This window comes from Vulpes lagopus, chromosome 4 (assembly GCF_018345385.1).
Source record: "Vulpes lagopus strain Blue_001 chromosome 4, ASM1834538v1, whole genome shotgun sequence".
Lineage (NCBI taxonomy): Eukaryota > Metazoa > Chordata > Mammalia > Carnivora > Canidae > Vulpes > Vulpes lagopus.
In genome coordinates, this window is record NC_054827.1 from 109,426,599 (window position 1) to 109,447,300 (window position 20,702).

The 20,702-nt window shown below is 39.4% G+C and overlaps 1 protein-coding gene across 11 annotated transcripts in view; it reads left to right on the forward strand.

Moving 5' to 3' along the window:
- Positions 1-20,702, forward strand: part of AKAP13 (A-kinase anchoring protein 13) — a 325,195-nt gene that overhangs the window by 261,405 nt on the left and 43,088 nt on the right. For 7 of the 11 annotated variants that reach the window (XM_041751826.1, XM_041751825.1, XM_041751827.1 and 4 more), the window contains 5 exons: positions 544-672; positions 1,573-1,614; positions 4,654-4,696; positions 6,370-6,502; positions 13,139-13,307. In XM_041751826.1, the coding sequence (XP_041607760.1) occupies positions 544-672; positions 1,573-1,614; positions 4,654-4,696; positions 6,370-6,502; positions 13,139-13,307 (516 nt within the window). The remainder of the gene's footprint in view (positions 1-543; positions 673-1,572; positions 1,615-4,653; positions 4,697-6,369; positions 6,503-13,138; positions 13,308-20,702) is intronic. The other 4 variants (XM_041751832.1, XM_041751834.1, XM_041751836.1 and 1 more) reach the window with 2 other exon arrangements.

A 20,702-nucleotide genomic window follows, 5' to 3' on the forward strand; every position in this document is an offset into this window, starting at 1 on the left:
TGATGTCTAAAAAAACAGTGCACGTATTTTAAATAAAAAATACCTTACTGCTAAAAAAATGCTAACCATCTCCTGAGCTTTTGGTGAATTATATATAATCTTTTTGTCGGTAGAGAATCTTACCTTCAGATTTGGTGGCTACTGAAGGTTGGGTGGCTGTGCTAGTATCTCAAAACAGTACAACAGTGAGGTTTGCCAAATATATTGATTCCTCCTATCATGAACAATTTCTCTGTATAGCATGCAATGCTGTCTTTTTTTTTTTTTTTTTTGCAATGCTGTCTTAATAGCATTTTACCCACAGTAGAATTTCTTATTCTACCAAGTAGGTGTTTGTTGGATGAATTATTTAAGCTGTATTAAAATTCTGCGTATTCAGAAATAAAGATGAAAATGTAAACAAATACGTTGTTCCCCTAGACAGCCTTTCCTGCAATCACACAGACTAGTAACATTATTCCATTCAGCGTAATTTGAGGTGCCTTTCACTCTGTCCTGGAACAGTCTGCTGTGCTAACATCTTCTGTTAACCCACTTTCTCAGCCCAGCCAAGGATGCAGCCGGCAAGGCGGGTCTCCTTCTCCGTCCACATCTCTCCACATCTCCTTAAATCTAAAACTCTTTTTTCTCTTGGCTCTTCTTACTCCAGTGATGATGAGGAGGAGTTGCATAGTAAGTAAGCAACTGTAGTGTCCATGACTGCTCTCCAAAGGGTCTGACCAGTGCTGCAAGTGCTGTTGGCTTCATACTAAGACATTATTTAGCCCCTTGCACGCCACCATTTCTAAATTACGTGTCTTCATGCTTCACTTTAAAAATTAATCTGGATGAAACAGTTTTTGTCCTCTGTATACCACCTGCACTGGTTGATCCGGGGGCCTGATTCCAGGGCACAGGGATGTGTTCCTATCCCACCTGGTAGCTTTTGTACTACTGAGCACTAATTTCACAAAGCTTTTTATTTGATCATGTAAATTTCATTTTTTCCTTGGTTTGCCCTTTTTTTTGGGGGGGGGGGTCTCATGGGACATCTGGATATCCACCTGTGGTATTTAAAAGCTAACGTTAAGCTTTTTTTCTTCTCACTTTTCAGACATGTCTTTAAAAATACCTTTCCCTTGGGGCACCTCACTGGCAAGAGCATGTGACTTTTGATTTTGATCTTGGGATTAGGAGTTCAAGCCCCAAGTTGGACATAGAGATTACTTAAAAGAAAGAAAGAAAGATGTTCTTCCTTGATGTCATCTCAGAAAGATGGCCTTTGGAAACGGAGCATTGGCAAGAACAGGAATTAAGAAAGAAAGAAATACCTTTCCTTTGAGATTACAGCCCATGAAATAGGGGATGAGAGTTACAGATTTATTTCCTCCCTTCCTACCTTCTCTCCTTCGCAACTTTTATTTTTCAATAGTTTCCCTACAGTATGGATTTAGGATTAGTGTATTCTTATTTGATAATGCCTAGTTTTAAAACTTTATAAAGTATCAGTTTTAATAAGCTAGGAAAGGAAAGGAATTCCCTCCCCATGAAAATCGTGGTTTTCAATTATGCAAAATTTCTGGAATATTTCAGGATTGCTGCTTTTAATGGAAAAAAACCATTTCTACAATAAAGGTAAATAATGAGTTATTTTAATATAACCAGTATGAGTCTCAGAGAATTACAGTATTCATATAATTTAACACCCTAATTCCTACCACTTGCTGACCCTATACATTTCAGTAGTATTTGTTTATTTAAATATTAAAATTTTATAATTAAGCAATTTAAGCTCAGAGTGACATCTTTGCATTGTTCTTACAGGAAAGTACCTTACATATAGTAACACAAAGTTTAGTCAGTTTCTCTTAAAATTTCTCTCTTAATACATTTAGTACTTTTTTCACAATTAAAAGATATTTGTTAAGTAGGCACAGCATGAGATCTTTATACTGGTTGTAATAGGGAAGTTGCGAAAGTCCACTTAAAACTTTGAGTGTTCAGGGATCCCTGGGTGGTGCAGCGGTTTGGCGCCTGCCTTTGGCCCAGGGCACGATCCTGGAGACCTGGGATCGAATCCCACATCGGGCTCCCGGTGCATGGAGCCCTCTTCTCCTTCTGCCTATGTCTCTGCCTCTCTCTCTCTGTGTGACTATCATAGATAATTTTTTTTTTAAAATTAAAATTAAAAAAAAAAACTTTGAGTGTTGAGAAATTCTCAAGCCTATTTCAGTTGAAAATATTTGTGATACACCCAGGGAAATAGGTCCACATATGGCAACTACAACAAAGGTCCCAGTGGCATTCCTTCTACCACTAATATAAAATTATTGATGTAAAACAGCACTGGTTATACAGTTCACCCAACATGATGGAATCATAAAAGTTGTAGAAGCTTGAAGAGATCTTTGAACCAAGTATCTAGCATTCCTCAAAATATGTTACTTAAACTCACAAATACCAGTGAGCATTAGGGAGGTAGAGGAGAGAGGAAAAAAAGAAAGGTTTGATTTGGTTCATGGCCACATAAATTTAGGAAACTCCAGTTAAGCTGGTTTCAGAGGCTAATGTGTACATTGTGAATTTCCAAGACAGCATGTTCAATGAGCTATGTTTCCCAAAGTTATTAGCTAGATAACCACAAAATGTGCCTGACTATGCACAACACCTCACAAGACTAGTATTCCATGAAACACACTTTGGAAAATATTGACCATGTCCATCCAGTAGTTCTGACCCTGGAATATTATAGTATATTAGGTCTGCAGGTTATTTCAGGACTTTAAGAAAAGCCTAGTTGAAATATGCTGTTGACCTGCAATAGTACTTTGCAGGCCAACATCAGTGACAGATTTCTGTGCTTTTGTCTATGATTGCACCAGAGAAGTAACATTGGTTATTTCATACTATTAGGTTCTCTGAAGGCTTAATGACACTTTAGGAATCTGAGATGTATTGGTGAATTAATCAGTTTTCAGAACCACATCTAGGAAGTCACAGCAAATGAATTACAATTTTTTCAGCAGTAAAAATGTTAGAAATCCTTGTAAGAGTCATAGATTCTCCTAGTACTTAATCACATATTTGTTCAGTTTTTAATTTATTCAACAGAAATGTACTGGGAGCTTGTTCTTGGCTGGGCACTTTGCTGGTTGGTATTTTTCCTCATTGTGGATTTTAGTTTCTCCTTGTTCATATTACTAGGGTGCTAACTTTCTAGGTGATTGCTTTACTATACATCAGAGTCCTGGGAGCATGAGAGAATTTAATGCTGCTTCTATCATGCAAGGTCCCTTGGATGGAAAAGATTTTAAAGCCACTGATCCTAAACTACACTTTTGGTTTTTTAAGTAAATTAAAGCATCTGAGGTTAAACTGCTGACAATTTCACACCTAGATCGTACAGAAACTTGGACAGATCCCAGATTAACTCTTATTCGGTTCATCTTTCTCAACTGGCTGTTACTACCACACATTATAAGTGAAATAGAAGAACCCAAGCTGGTAAGAGAAGAACTATAGAAAGAAGACTTAGAATACTTGTTGGCTATTTACTTAGTATTAGCTACCATTTTGAATTTCTGTTCAGAATCTAGAACAGGTTGGACATTTAAGAGTTTTAAATGCTGGGAATCTGGTAGTGGAACATCTTCAAATCTTTATCAAACTAAAACTTGACTCACAGTAATCTCAGATCCTTGAAACCCACCTGAAGGAAGAAGTGTGTGTCCCACTCACATTATAACAACATTGGTACTCGACAGCTCTTGTCTACCTGGAGTTATGCACAGAAAGTATTTCTATACCTAATCCCCTAAAATTGGAAACCATTTCTTGAGACCCACTGATCTAAGTTCTGAAGTAACCCAAACTTTATTAACATGTTGTAGATAAAATAATGTAGTGTTCCTTCTGGTTGCTCCACTTGCTGCCCTGCTGTCTGACCTGGCCTTACTTCTAACGACCTGTTTCACTTTATGGTCTGATAGTCATGGAAGAAGGAAGAATGCATCTGCCCTGCACATTGTCAGTGTCAGCCTGGCAAAGACCTTACCATGTGTTTTACCTCCCTCGTCTCACAGATGAGGAAATGAAATCCAGAGATCTCACCCCAAATTAGTAATAAGACAAGGAACTTAGAAGCCAGCTCTAATGCTCTTCTCTTGTTCACTAATCCATTTCTAGGAATGCTCACGAAAATATTAGATTTACAATAGCTAGATCTTTTGGTATGGAAACTTACGAAAGCAAAATTAACAGCATATATAATATATTTAATTTTCGATTTTATGTTCTTCCTTGATGTCATCTCAGAAAGATGGCCTTTGGAAACGGAGTATTGGCAAGAACAGGAATTAAACATGTCTCGTGTGTTTGATCATGGAGAAAAACATGTTGGTTTGGGGTTTGCTCACTAGCTTGGATCCTGGATTAAATTTTTTGTCAGGGAGAATTCGCTCCTGTTGCTGCCTGTTTCCAATTCCAATGTTAAGGGTTTTGAGTTGAATTTTTCCTTCTTCCAAACCCTTAGTTAGGAGGAGAAGGCACCACACACGGCTTTCAGATGCTTTCTGCTCTACGTGTGTCATTGTAAACATTTTAAACCTCTTCTCTGTCAGCCAGGCACAATCCTTCGGTTCCAACATTTTCTCTACTTTTTTTTTTTTCTTCCAGATTCTCGGCCTTTCCACAGCACCAGTGCCAATCTGACTGAGAGGTACCACCCATTTATTTTGTTACTCCTTTCCCTGAGACGAAATGAAGGAAATCCAAAATGTCTTAGGACATTTAACTAACCTAAGAAGTGAATTCAGCTCATTGGAATCCTACTTCCTTGAGTGATAAATTTGGAATAGTGGCTACAAGTGGTTTGTAAAGAAGGCCTATCCTTTTTGAATTATGTCTTCAAGAGCCTTTTACTTTTGTTCTCTATCCTGACGATAAGCGTTTGCATTTATTCAGTAGAGGAAACACTTGTATTTGACTTTATGAACTTTTGTACTCTGTTTATAGAAATTATTAGTCCCTAAGGGCTGACAGCATTTTGTTTGTGCATGTGCAGTGCTGCTACTTTAGCCATTGTAAGCTTTAAAATAAAGTCATTTTCTTCTACCTGTACAGATATATATTACACAGCTCTGTCCAAAGTAAGTGAATTGGTTCTTTAGTTGACAATGGGCAGAAGATTAATACTTTGACTCCTTGTTTATTTTTATGTTCCTCTTCTCATGCTTATGGGGTTCTAAAATATTCTTAATGTAAGCATAATGGGGTTTTGATTGTTGCGCTACACTTCAAGCTGTTCTCCTTTTCACAAAGGCTTTAGAGTGACTCAGTGATCCAGAACTGTATGAATGCTTCTCTTTGCATTTCTGAGTCCTAGTTTATTTATCCTTTGTCCTCTAGAGCAGTGCTTCTCACACCATTTCCCCTTTATCATAATAACAGATGGCTTTATTTTATAAACAGTACTTTATATATAAACAGACCTTTAGCTATTGGAGAGGATTGTTCTCTCTCTGAAGTTATGCCTCTGTCGTCTCCCAGAGGCCCTTGAGATAAACATAACTTTTCTGCGGAAAAGTTCTTAAAATAACGATTGTAGAACACCTGAAAAAAAGTAATCTAAGTAGAATCCTTTTCTGTGTAATGGATAATGTATACAAGTGCCCAGCATTCTTTGAGGAAATCAACCATTATGAATCTCCGAAGGTCCAGACATGTCCATCATAGATGGATTTAGATGCTTTGTAGATCAGTAGTCCATCTGGATCAGTGTGAAACTCCTAAAAGGGATCTTTCTACACTCTTCTCCCTCCTAAGATTGTGCAAGGCTATATGCACCAGTATTGAGTGTCTAGTGCACCCAAAGACTAAAAACGATACGTGACTTATTCCTTTAGGGAATTTGAATATGCATTTGGTCATAAAAATTTCTTTGTAACCTTTATCAATGTATCCATTATTCCACTGTACTTATGAGTTTCTTCTCAAGCACCTGTTTGGTGCAAAGATGGTTCTAAGTTAAGTGCTATTTTAGATTTAGAAGTTTCAGATAAAATAATAAATGAATAATTGACAGGCTGTGTTTGATACTGAAAATCTATTACTAAAACATTAATGGCTGATACAACAAAACTTAGCCAGGTTTTGGCACCAGAACATGGGCATTGTGGTATGCTCTCTTCTTGGGTCTTACTCTATGGAACCAGTCAGCAGCCCCTGTCCTGCTCGTTCTGTTCCCCATTTTCATGTGTGTGTATAAGTTGACTATGACTTGTAGCTAAAATGATAACATGGTTACAAAGAAATGTGTGTTTTAATCTCAGTTTCCTTTTTTAAAATCCTGTAGTCTTTTCTTAAAAAATCAATCTTCTTGTTTTTATTTAGCATAACAGAAGAGACCTATAGTTTCCTGCCACAAAGCCCCTCTAAGAAAGATTTTGAAGGGAAGAGTGGAACAAAAGTCAGTCGTACATTCAGCTATATCAAGAATAAAATGTCCAGCAGTAAGAAGAGCAGAGTAAGTACCTTTGTGGGCGTTCCTCTGTGACCACTGTAGATGGTCACCACCCATAGGTCCTGTCACAGCCTTCATGCACCCAAAAACTAATTAAGTAGTGGGACACAAGGAAATAAACCCAGAGATAATCTTTGAAATTGCCTAATATCTGAAGAAAAATAACAGCAAAAAAAAAATAGCAACAAACGGTAATACCATTAATTGGATTTTACTGTATGCTAAGCGCTTTCCATATGTTATTTTATATAATATATATAATATAATAATATATAATCCTTTCCACAACCATATGAGGCTGATAGTATCACCCTTTCCCTGGAGTGAGTTACCCTATCTGGGCGTTGTGCCCCCACATCTGGAATGGAGGTCCAAATCCGGATCTCTTTGGCTTCAGTTCTCATACTGTCAACCACATGCTTTAATTAGTAAACCAGATTTAGAATGTACCTGAAGGCGGGGCACCTGGGTGGCTCAATTGTTTATGCATCTTGATTTCGACCCAGGTCATGATCCCAAGGTTGTGAGATCAGGCTCTGCACTCAGCCTGGAGTCAGCTGGTCCCTCTCCCTCTGCTCTTCACCCCACTCATGTGTTCTCTCTCCCCCAAATAAATACATGAGTAAATAAAATCTTTAAAAATAAATAAATTATTCGTGAGAGACACAGAGAAGCAGAGACTTAGGCAGAGGGAGAAGCAGGCTCCCTATGGGGAGCCCTATGTGGGACTCAATCCCACGACCCTAGGATCACGACCTGAGCCAAAGGCAGATGCTCAACCATGAGCCCCCCAGGCATCCCCCAATGTATTTTAAAAGAAAGGAAGACAAGGAGTTACTTTTATATACTGATTCCCAGTGCTAAACCAAAATCCAATTCAGTGTCAAATCAACAGAACTCTTTCTGCCTCCCACTTCCTTATACTCCCTTCACCTACCCACCCAGCTGCCAACAAAATAAATAACTTAAAAAAAAAAAAAAGGTCTTGAGTGGAAATCAGTAAAGGAGCTCCTGCCAGGGAATCACTATGTATATGCATGTGTATACATGTGCTTGGGATGTACATATGTACATAGAAGGGACTGAACAAGCACCCAACTCAATATGATTGTAAGCCCGCACCCTCCGCTCTCCCAAATTCAAGATTCTAAAGCCCTCTGTTAAGTGGACTGGTAGAAGTAGAGCCAGCGTATTTTATGAGGTTTTGTAAATAAGATCTTCCTTTTTTTTTTTTGAAGATTTTATTTATTCATGAGAGACAGAGAGAGAGAGGCAGAGACACCGGCAGAGGGAGAAGCAGGCTCCTTGCCAGGAGCCTGACACGTGGGACTCCATCCCTGGTCTCCAGGATCGTGCCCTAGGCTGAAGGCGGCGCTAAACCGCTGAGCCACCCGGACTGTCCCCCCACCCTTTTTTTTTTTTTAAAGACTTTATTTATTCATGAGAGACACAGAGAGAGGCAGCGACAGAGGCAGAGGGAGAAGCAAGGATCTTTCATTTAGCAAATGCTAGCTAGGTTCATTCCTCACTCAGAGGAATTTTTCCATGAAACCTGCCACCAGAATTGTGTTTTCATTTTTCATGCCCAGGTGCAGAAGGGGAGGAAAGTGGGACAATCAGAAAAAAAAAAAAAAAAAAAAAAAGGAAAAGATGCAAGGAGTCTAGAAAAGTGTCCCTAGAATAATCATATATGCAAATATTAACTTCAGACATAACCTGAAAACTTTATAATTTAAAAAATTAAGGTTAAAGAGGGCAGAATGCTTTTCAAGGTTCTAAATATTGGCAGCAAGGCTTAAAATAGAACCTTATTTGACTTATCACTGCTGGCTTGGACACTGGTTGGCATCAGCAAAAGCAAATCTTGCAAAAATCAGTATAAGATTAGCCAACTATTATCAAATGACTTGTGTAGATAGTCTCAGCATTCTGCTAGGTGCTAAGAAACTCCTAAAGAACTAAAGATCATTGCTTTTACTTTGAGAAATTTTATTATCTATTTTGATACTTTCAAATGTGTTTTGTTGTTTGCTCTATTTTTTAAATGTGGGATCTTCAATTGGGAGACCAGTTAATAAGTGGAGAGTCCCCTTTCTATCCATCTCCCAGTGATGTTAACTGTCAGAGTAGGACAGTGAATATACTACAGATTGCATTAATAAAGGAATACAAGCATATATAAACAAAACAGTGTAAGCAAACTTAGAAACTGGAACCTGACCTTTAAAAAAGTCCCATCCCATCTTCCTTATTTTATAACTGAAGCACGGAGAGCTATGCTTCAGGTCACAGAACTAGATAATATTAACTGAATAACCTCTTTGTAGGCTAACTTCCAGCAGTCTGTACACTTCATTTCATGCTCACTCAAACAATATCTTACTAAACGATATCTTTTTAACTTTTTTAATAACTCAAAGGACTGGAGTTTGCTAGTAGAGATAAAGAGAAAGAAGAAAAGAAGGAAATGGTGAGAGAAGAGTCTGTCTTCCCTGGCAGAGGCTATTTCAGTTGACCTTTTGCATCTGAGCATCTCCTTTGCCAAGACGACAGCACTGTTTTGTAATGAGACTGGTTCCTCTTTCTCACATGGCTTCAAGATTTGATCTTTGGTGTCTCACACTGCCTCTGGTGGTGGAAACCCTCAAAAAATTATGAATCTGGGGTGCCTCGGTGGCTCAGTTAAAGGTCTCAGGTCATGATCTCGGGGTCCTGGGATCGAGCCCCACATCAGGCTCTCTGCTAAGCAGAGAGCCCCACCACTTGTGCATGCATTCTCTCTCTCTCTCTCTAAAATAAATATTAAGAATAAATAATCTTTTTTAAAAATTACAGATCTGTAACCCTGGATAGCAGTCATTATTTCACGTTATCAGAAAAGCGCCCACTGGCCAAATATATCAAGAGTCACCTTTCGTGTAGAATAGCTCACTTTTGTGAATGTATCAAAAGATAGTAAATAGAATAGTGGAACAATACATCTTTTGTAAAGTTATGTTCAATACTCTAACTTAATATTGCCATAGCACCTATGGTAGAGCCTTATCGCACAGCACTGTTTTATTCTCTAAATGATGAGAAAAATAAATGAATTTTTCTTAGTGTGAGAATGCTGACTCTGGTTTTTCTTAACTTCTGACTAATGCTATTTCTCCATAATGTTAAGACAATTGAAAGTGCTATGATAGATATTAACACTAGAGGGTTTTTTTAATGAAAATAATTTTATTTCCTTTTTTTTTTTTAAGATTTTTTTATTCAGTTGAGAGAAAGCATGAGCAGGGTGAGGGACAGAGAGAGAGTGAGAAGCAGACTCCCCACTGAACTGGGGCCCGATGTGGGGCTTGATCCTAAAATCTGGAGGTAGGCAGATGCTTAACCGACTGAGCCACCCAGGTTCCCCACAATTTTACTTCTCTTAAATTATTTTTAAAAGAACTGCTATTAGAGATCATCTGATTTACTTTTATTAGCCTGTTGTACAATATAAGTATTCTTTTAAAGGAAAATGTAAGCATTTACTGAAGATATACTAAATTGCCACCTGTAAATTCTTAAAGTCTCTAGGAATAATTTGTAAATTTTTGCTTTCCTTATAATTAAGCATGATGTATGTATTCATGTAAAAATAGTTATTGACGTCTAGTCTGTTAATCTATTATATGTGCTTAAGAATTAATTTATGTTACAACTCTTAAGTGATATTCTAAGGAGCCCAAAAAATTGTATTTTGCATGTATCACTGAGCTATATATATATGTATATGTATAGAGAGAGAATGTTTGAGAAATTGAGTATTGATCCTTCATATGTCCTTTTAAAAATTAGCAGTATCTGGCATGAGTAATTAAATGTATTTAATGTTTTTTTCAAAGGGGACAAGCCTAAACAGGAAGTATAACAGGAAGACTGGCAGGTTCTGCTTTTGTCTTTTAGTATCTTCTGATAGTATCATTTCCTGCTAAGTAAGTTTACTTACTGCAGAGTATTTAAACACTAATGTGACCGTGATCCCACTCACAGAGGGAGTGGAGTGAGCCCATTTAAACCTCTCTTATCACACTGATTTTCTTCTTTGAGCTTTCATTATGCAGACAACCAGGAGATGGGCAGAAATATTCTACACAAATTCTTAATCAGACTTGAAGTAGGAATTTTGGGGGCAAGAGCTGCATTCCTGTAGAACTACTTCTGTCCAGCTCCACCTCCTTGGGCCTGTGCTCTGTATAAAAGAAGCAGACCCATCAGCCTTACAAAGGTGCCAGCTAGAGCACATTTGCAAAGGTTTAAGTCTGTGTTAAATCTGGTTCTCCCTCTGATTCCTTCTCTTATCAGAGATATGCAGTGTGATGGTGGCTTCATGGCAACTTGTTTTAGTGTGTGTTCAGGTTGTCCTGAGTGCTCTCTGGTCTTAGCATTGTACCTGCTTGTCCCAAACAGTAGGTTTGGGAAAATGAGAACTCGTTTTCCTTCTTAGTACCCTAGTATAATTACTTCTGCATCCATCCCTGAAATACCGATAGCTCCTGCTTCCCTAGCTGTTAAACGTGGAAAAGTCACACTTGAGAAAGCAGCTGATACATCACTTGACCACAGGCGAAGTTTACCACACACTTCACTAAACATTGTTCTTAGGAAGCATACTAATTTCAACATAATGAGGAGTCTTTTTAAATAGATGTGTTCCTTTTACTTTTAAGTGTCAGAAAATTGGCCTCAGTACTTCCAGAGTGTCCATCTTGCAACGGAAGCACCATCCACACACACTATATTTGGGGGAATGGTTTTGTCTCATTTTCTATGTCCTCTGTAGCCAGGGTAGTTGGCGGTGCTGGCAGCATGCAAATAGTTAAGCGTGTCTTAAGGAAACAAGCAGCCTCAGCCCTCCCTCCTCTTTCTCAACCAGTCCCTGGCTTCCTCTTACTGCTTCTCTAATGGCAGCTCGAAGCTGCTGAGCTCTGCCCTGCCGGCATGAGCCCCTCCTTCTGTGAGAGCACGTTTCCTGGCATGGGGGTCGAATCATGTCGGTAAAATGGGGTCGGTTTCATGAAGTACCCCTCATAACAGTGAGACTCATAGGACCAAAACATGGGGAGGTAAGAGCCTAACTTCTTTAAAGCACTAAATTCTAATAAACACAGAAAGAGACAATGGGAATTTATTGTTTTGTTTTTATCCTTGGAAGAACTAGTTGGGATTACTGCAAAGGATGAGGGTATTTATTCAGATTGGATGAGCATTGTGAGGCTTGAGAGAACAGAACTTTAGTTGCCACAGAAGATTTTTTTCAACTCTTGGAGCATATTTAGCTTTCTCCGGCAAAGAGACAGAAGCTTTTTAGTTTAACAATTTGTGCATGGAGAAGCCTGCAGCAAAATTTAGTTAAGAGAGAAATTATCTGAAAAAAATTCTTTTTATTGTTATTAGATTATTACCTACTTTAGCGGTTACTGATCATCACTCAGAACAGTTTCCTGTTCTGTAAAGTAAGATGCTTTCTATTTCTCCCTCTTTTCTTAATTTTTCTAGTTCTAAAATGTGGCAATTTGGTTCTTAGATTTTTATTAGATGTATTCTGTTAACCAAGGACTGTACGTGAATCAGACTTCTTAATCACTCACCAGTTCAGTACAGTGCATGGGCCCTGCATTAGGAAGTCTAGAGACCTGATTTGTTGACTGCCGATGTAACCTTTTGTGAGCCAACACACCTCGCCAGCCCTTGGCAGTAGAGTATAGGGAATGACAGTGGAGCTTTTGGAGTCGGCCAGATCTGGATCTTAGTTCCCACACAAGCACTTACTGGCCTGTGGCCTCAGATACAATATTCAGCATCTCTGAGCCTTAGTCTCCTCAAATGTGTGCTAGAGATAATAACTAGCACTTACTTCGTTGGGTTGTTAGGAGAAAATATGTGTAAGTTGCCTGCTGCTGTGCTTGGCACATAGCAGCTGTTCAGAATCATAGCTGATGTTTATCATTGTAATCTTCTCAGTTGTACCGTGGGAAGCATGATGCCTGCCCGCTTCAGAATTACAAAGGCAGATGCAGTAACATACATAGAAGGTGTTGATTCAAGTGTAAGGTGTTTAGTAGTTGTCATGATCACAAATTTAAGGGAGGCCCATTTTGCAGGAATTTTTTTAGATTACAACAATATTTGTGAATATGGGGAACAGTTAATGCCTCCTGCTGTCCCATCGTCTTCCCTTTCCCCCAGGCTGATCCGAGAATGGCTCCAACCTTTCTGCTCCCTACTAGCAGCTGGCCCTCACCTTGGTGCTTGCTTGGTCCATGGGTCATGGTTGGGCTTGCTGAGAAGGGTTCATGGCCACCCCAGAGTCTTCTCCTCCCGTTCCAGAAAGTTCTTCCCAGTGTTTGTCCTGGGATGTTTTGTCCATCGGTGTAAACACTGCTGAACAAGCCACCAACAGAACTCCCTAGTCTGCCTGGTCTTTCTGTAGCATTTCTAATATATCTTGAATGCTCACAACGTACAAAAACCACTGTTTAGGACCATGCTGCTATCTATCATCCAAAACGTTCACCACCACCCACTGTTGACCCCCTGCCACCTGGGTGCCCAGGTAAGAGGGGGCTACCTGGTGTTCAATTAACTGTTGGTTCTTTTCTTTGGCAGGAAAAGGAAAAAGAGAAAGAGAAAATCAAGGAGAAGGAGAAAGATTTGAAAGAGAAGGACAAGAAGACCATCAACGGGCACACTTTCAGTCCCATTCCTGTTGTGGGTCCAATCAGCTGTAGCCAGTGCGTGAAGCCTTTCACCAGCAAGGATGCCTACACGTGTGCAGGTAAGCAACACACCTCTTCCTGTGAGGCACAGTGCTCTTGGCTCAGGATGGCTCATTCTAGGTTCCTCATTCACCCCGTGTCCCTTCCTGGTGTGTGTGGAAAGGTCAGCCTATCATGTCTGCTTTTAAACATCCTGTATATCATCAATTCTAGATGTAGAACATACAGCTTGTACATTTTTACTGAGAGACCCAATTTGTTAGATTCTGTTCTCTTGTCCCTAAGCCCCTGCCTGTCCCAGAAGTCTGTGTCAGCATCGAACGGGCGTCCTAGCCTCATACCCTAAAGCTATGCAGCAGCCCTTATGGTCAGGCCCTAAGTGTTCATTGTTTACTCTGGGACTTGGGTGGATACTTCAGCCATTTACCAACATCAGGTCATGGTGATTGCCAAGGAAATTACTTTCATGTGCAGAGATGTCCCACACTGGCCTATTGCTGACCTGCTTAAAAACACCTTAAAGCCAAGTCTGTTAACTAAGCCCAGTTCCTGATTTTGATAAGATACTCTGAGGCAGAGGATGGCTGGAGTGTTTCGTCAAGGACCACTCGCAGATAATCTTAAACTCCGTGGGCTGGATGCTCCCTGCACAATACTGAGCTCTGCCATTATTGTGCAGAGGCAGCCGAGGCATACTGAGCTCTGCCATTATTGTACAGAGGCAGACCAGGGAACATGGCTGTGTTCCAATACAAGTTCACTGATAGCCAGTGAAACTGAAATCTCATGTGATTTTCATGTGTCATAAAATATATTTTTTCTGATCTTTTAAAAATGTCAAAATCGTTTGTAGTATATGGGCCTTACAGAAATAGGTATGAGAGGGATCTGGCACACAGACTCTGCTTTAAGGCACTTATCTCAAAAGTGTTGGAGAGATGGAAGGTAGAGATACTTGCAGCGCACCCCAAGGTGAATCAGTGAGGCTGCTCATGGCCAGAAGCAACCAGTCTGGAGATCCATTCTCCCAGGAGGCTGAGGTTATTGGCACTGTGTGGCACCTATAACCACGTCAGACAGTGTGTGATTGAGACGATTGTGACATGGTCTTGTTTTCAGTCATTTGTGTGGAGGGTCCCAAGTGACTTGTTACCAGAAATAATTAACTTCCTGGAATTTGAAGTTTTTGTAAGCTTGTTTGAGCAGACTCAGACCTACTGCAAAAATGATTTCCCCTCATTCACTCTTGAGTCAGAGTCAAGCTAGCACACAACCCACAGTCCAGCTTGTCGGTACCACAGCTGTCATGACTTTTTGAATGACTGGCTTTATCATCAGTCTTTTAAGATGACTTTTGTGGATATTCTATACTAAATGTTGTCTGCAGCCCTATTTGTTGTATTGTCCTTTTTTTTTTTTTTTTTAAGACTTTATTTATCCATTCATGAGAGAGAGAGAGGCAGAGACACAGGCAGAGGGAGAAGCAGGCTCCACTCAGGGAGCCCGACATGGGACTCTATCCCAGGTCTCCAGGATCACGACCTGGGCCGAAGGTGGCGCTAAACCGCTGAGCCACCCAGGCTGCCCTGTTGTATTGTCCTTTAAAAAAAAAAAAAACTACCTTGTGGGAGGAGCTCTTGTCAAAACCTTTATGCACCCCTGGGGACAAATGTCACACATTTATGTCCTCCATGTGAGACTCACCAGGAAATGGAATGTTCCAGTGTAGTGGTAAGTTTATGTGACCTCTAAGAAACAAGAGGCCACCACTGTCTATTGACTCCTCCATGTTTATTTTGGGGCCCAGGTTCTGTTAGGCTCTTCCCTGGGACACGAGTTGAATGTCCTGTGGTTAGTTCTTTAGCCATTTGACCCAGCTCCTTGGTCCTGAGGGACTCGGTTGCCTAGGGTAGTAGTCACCAAGCACTATGTAGTATGTTCATGTATCATTAAAACATTTGTAGCCTACTTGCACAGGATATATGTAGTTCATGCAAGAATTACATACTTGACCTATCCTATACTGCTAAAGAGCTCATCCTATGCTAAAGAGCAGCAAGGAGACTTGCCTCCTCCCAAGACTCTAGTGAGAATTCTGCATCATATATAACCTGGGGTCCAAATTCACACCATCCATACTCCAAACTAAGAAATTTTCACAAGCAGTTGAATGAAATCCCAATCTGAGAATGATCAAACCCTAAGGAACCTCAGCTGAAACACATAAGACCTGTACCACAGGATCACTTTGACAAAACAGGCTATCTAGAGGTTCGTATGAGGGGAAAAGCAGTCCTGTTAAAGCTGGAAGCTTAGCTTACAATTAAAAATACACGGGCCCCTGCTGACTCAATTGGTTGAGCATCTCACTCTTGATTTCCGCTCAGGTCATGATCTCAGGGTCATGGGATGAAGCCCCTCATCAGTCTCTGCACTGGTTGAGGAGCGTGCTTGGGATTCTCTCTCTTCCCTCCCCTGCAGCCTCTCCCCACAGTCACTCTCATTCTATCTGTCTGTCTTAAATAAATTTTAAAAAAAAGACACTATTTAAGGAAGTAAACCACCATGAGGAAGTTAGCAAATGCATAGACAGGTAAAGATGTTGAGGATTATTAAGAGGCTAAAATGAATAGAATTTCTAATGAAAAAAAAAGCACAGCTAAGGGGTAGATTTGAAAAATAATTGAATAAAATTTCAGGAATAAAAATATTCCCCGGAAGGATCTTCGTGGAGATTTTTTCAGACACATCTGCATTCTGCACTATCACTGGACTATTGTGATTTCTGTTTGTTTACAAAGGAAGAAAATGACTTCCACTCTGTCACCTGCTTTAGGAAAGGGAAAGCTGGGTGAATATTCTAGGAACTCTTATGACTGCAGACTGACTTTATTTTTTACATTTAACCGTCAGTAGTTATGAATTTGAGTTCCTTCTCTTAAGTGAAATTCGTTAACACAGACCAGTTACCTCTGCAGAGTGCTGTGTTTGGTATTTTGGTTCATTCAGAAACCATTGGTCAGGAAGTATTTATTGAGCAGCAGTTTGTGCCAGGCACCTTTTTTTTCCCAACTGAATATGTTTGACGTATAACATTGTGTAAAGATAAGATGTGCAAACACATTAATAGATTTATATATTGTAATGTGATTGCCATTGTAGCAATATTCAGCACTTCTGTCACATTATGTAATTGTCCTTTCTTTCCAACAGTTAAAATAATGAGTGGCACCTTTCTCAAGCTGCTTACAAAGCGGCTTTTGAGAAGAGTTCTGAAAGTATAAACCTTGGGGGAAGCCTGGGTGGCTCAGCAGTTGACTGCCTGCCTTCTGCTCAGGGCGTGATCCTGGAGTCCCAGGATTGAGTCCCACGTCAGGCTCCCTGCATGGAGCCTGCTTCTCCCTCTGCCTGTGTCTCTGCACCTCTCTCTCTCTCTCTCTCGCTCTCTCTCTCTCCTCTCTCTCAAATAAATAAAATATTTTTAAAAATAAATAAAAATATAAACCTTGGTACCTATTCATTGCAGTATTATTCGAAATGTGGAAGAATTTAAAGAAACTAAATATCCATCAATAAGATACTGTATATTCATTAGATGAAATTTGGAGCTGATACTAAAAAGAATAGACCAAGGGTCAGCTGGCTCTTTCTGTAGAGGAACTGGCAGAAAATGTGCTAGGCTTTGCAGATCTTTGTTGTGGCTGCTCAACTCTGCCCCTGGAGCACAGAAGTAGCCCTAGACAAGACAGAAAAAGTGAATGTAGCTATGTTCTGTGAAACTGTTCACAAAATAGATATGGGCTGAATTCAGCCCACAGACCACATTTGCCAGTGCCTGGGATAGCTCTGCAGATACAAACAGATCTCCAAGGCACTTTGATAAGATGAAAAGACAATAAGGACTGTATGTGTGATCTGAATTTACAGAAAACAAGTGAGCGGTCATTGTTAATGTAAATATGCAAGAATATTTAAAAGGATGTACCCCAAACTGTTCACAATTTAAAGGAAGAGACAAGAGATCAGGGAGACTTAAATTTTTTATTTTATTCTCTTGTCTTTGAGTCTTTGAAGACTGTACTTACATATTGGTGGTATGAGCAGAAACGAAATGTGAACCTTGGATCACTGATAACTTTAAGGGTGTTTCTGGTTGTCAGCTGAACTCTGATGAAAGAACAAAATATGTTGATACTTGATAGGAACTTCATGGACAAAGAGCAAAATGATACCAGAAAACAGCTTGACAGAAGACTCAGGAGTTGCTCTTTGACTGTTAACTGACAGCACCTGCTTCGAATAAGAAGCAGTGTAGTTGATTCTACAAACTCTCAGTACTGAAATGTGATGTGAAATAATACCAAGGAGTTAGGGACAAAAGAGATGGCAAATCTTCTTTGAAGTAAGACCCAAAGAATATTTTCCTTTGTCCTCTAGGAAAGAGTGAAAACCATTGGTTTGTGGTTATAGTAGTTGGATGACTCTTGCCATGACTGGCTCCAGACAACTTTTCAATTTAAATTCAGATTGAAAAAGATGGTCTGGTTTATATATTCAGTAAATGTTTTATCTTATAGTGCCATTGGTTTTTAATATACATTTTTTCTAGATTAAAGCAATTGAATTTTACCCTCCTTGGCTATACTAATTCTTAACCTATATTAGACTATAATGACTCAGAATTAAACCTGCAGCTGGCACAGGATTGATTTGTCAGATAGCAGAAATATCTGCTGTAATGTAGCAGAATGCACTTTTTTTTAACCACAGGTGTCCTGAGCCCTTTTTTCTTTTTTCGGTATCTCTTCCTGTTAAACATAAATAGAATTTCTCTTTTGCTGGGCTTCCTCCATGAGGAAGCACAGCCAGTCTGCCTAGACTGGGGAACTGCTCACACTGTTTGGAATAGTGTGCGCTAGGATTTCCCTGAAGAAGAGGGTCTGAGACATCTCTTGGAAACTTCTGTGGCCTAAGGACACCAGAGCAACCCATGTAGAATCATTTGTGTGGGTTCTGGTACTGACAAGGAAAAACTAAATGTAGGAGATTTGAGACTTGTGGACTTATCAGCCACAAGTCTGTGTAGTAATTAAATAATCTGATAGGGCAGTGGTTTTCAGAATTTTTTTTTGTAGGACTGTTTTGGAAGCTCTATAGATTTTTGAATATATACATATTTTTTAAACTAATTTTAAACCTGCATTAAAAATCCACATGCTCAAAAATTTAACCACATTTTAACATCAACATATTAACTTTAGCCATCACCCTACCTGCTTGTTTGCATTTTTCCTTTGGTCTCCAATTAACTGAAAAACAGAATGTGATTGCAAAGAAAGCCATTTTTTAAACTTCTAATATTGGAACCTACTTATCTGTGTGAATGAGGATATCCTCTATATTGTGTATGCAAAACAAAATACAGGAGTAAAATAGATGCCAAGGTAGTTTCATAAATTACAACTGTCCTAGGCACCTCTGATTTCTGATTTTTGGATGTATTAAAAAAGAATTCATTGTTTTCATTTACTGACTTTAAAAGTAAACATTAAAATTGTAACTCAAAAACCTGTCCTAAATAGTTTACATATTTGATGGCCCTATACAATATTTGACTCAAGACCTTTTAAAGAAGAAAACCAGTAAAATCCTAGATTGGCTACTCGTTTTATGCTAACCATGTTTATAAGGGGATGGGACTTTTCTATATTGAACTTTTTTGGCTTAACTATTTCTTCTGGAAGCAAATTATTTCATGGAGTCCAGCATATCATCACTAGAGTCTTTTCTGTTTAGAGGATCTGTCAGGGGAAGGGGAGTATCAGAACATCCCCAGCCGGATGATAAACCCTTTGATTTATGGCAATAGCTTGATCTAGCGAAAATGTCATGTTATACTAGTTCTCCCTATTCTGCAAAAACAAGGAAAAAGAATATTTTTGAAGTTTCAACTGAAAGAATCAATCAACAAAAAGGAACAGTTTGATAGGACCTGATTGTTAGCCTCATCTGCACCTAAGTTTCAAAAATCCATGTTTAATTTGCATGCCACTCCACCTCAGAAACTTCAGAGCTCCCTGCCTCCACTGCAGCTTTGTATCAGCTCTGAGGGAGTGTTGAAATAGGCTCACCATTTGGTGGTGGCATTAGATGTGTGTATGACAGTGTACAGCTAACCACTAATTTAAAAAAAAAAAAAAAATCAGGGCTTGAAAGCAAAGGAACAGTGTGTAGTCATTTTCCCAAAGGAGCAAAAGTAATCGACTGATTCTCCCCAGCTTCCTGAAGAACAGGGCCTGCAATGAATGTTTATGTTGTGCGAAGCACCATCTGTTATCTTAGCAGGAAGTGGAAAATATGAGTAATTTGGAGATTCAGAATCTTTTTTTCCCTTTTCTCCATCCCCTCCCATGTTCAGGATCTTTCCAGGAGTCTCAGGAAACATAGCATCCCTCCAGTTAATCACTTACTTCCTGGTAGCTTTCCTTTTCGGTTTAACATAACCTTCCTTGCTGACTCCTGGAGCCTCTACACCCAGGTGCCTGCTCAGTCAGGTTTGAGTCGTGATATGGGAAGATCAACCACATAGCCTGTCGTACTGATGGATAATGGTGGCTGATACTGATGGGTGCCAGTCTTCCAAATGTCATTAGTCCCTTTAACATATCCTTCTGCATGCATATACTAAGCAATTCAACAGGATAGAACATTTTAAAATGCATCTACAGCTCTTGACTCCACTGGAATACACCTGGGCCGGTCTGAAGTGAGTCCTAATTCTGGATGAAAGCTTGGATTCCTTTATGTGGACTTGTGTGGAAATGGTCCTGGTCACAGGCACTGGAAACAGTCTCCATATATAGCTCTTTGCAGTCTACTGAGGGAGAGAAAACAATGAAAACCAAGGCTAAAGCCCCCTGCCAGGACTACTTTGAAGTAATTTAATTTAGGAGAAACCTGACAGGTCTTTTTTTCTCGAGTAAGAGCCATTATTCGACTCTTGTTTTAGTATTAGGTCACTTTAATGGGGAAAGGAAAGAGTGTCTTTTCCAATTCTTTCTTCTTGGGCTATATGTAAAGCCCTTGAAATATCAGCTGTTCTTTCCAGCTGCCACAAATAATTTGATCTTTGGAATGAGTGGTGGAGTCCTTCAGATTAAGGAATTCATTATGTTTGGGTTTTGGATCTTGTCAGTGGTTCTGTTTTGTTTGCTTTAAACAGATGTAAGATGATCTTGAGGTTATTATTGATTTATTTTCTGTTGTGTTAGCAGCTTCTAAGTACTTTTGTGATAGGTTGTTTCTCTTGATTAAAAAAATAAACAAGTAGATCAGCTGCACTCTAAGTAGGAACCAGTGTTTAGAAAGTGCATGATGGTCAGAGTTTGCTTTGGATTTTATCTGGGAAGGCAGCTCTATTGTTTCTGGCAGGTGGAGTTCATTACTTACATGAA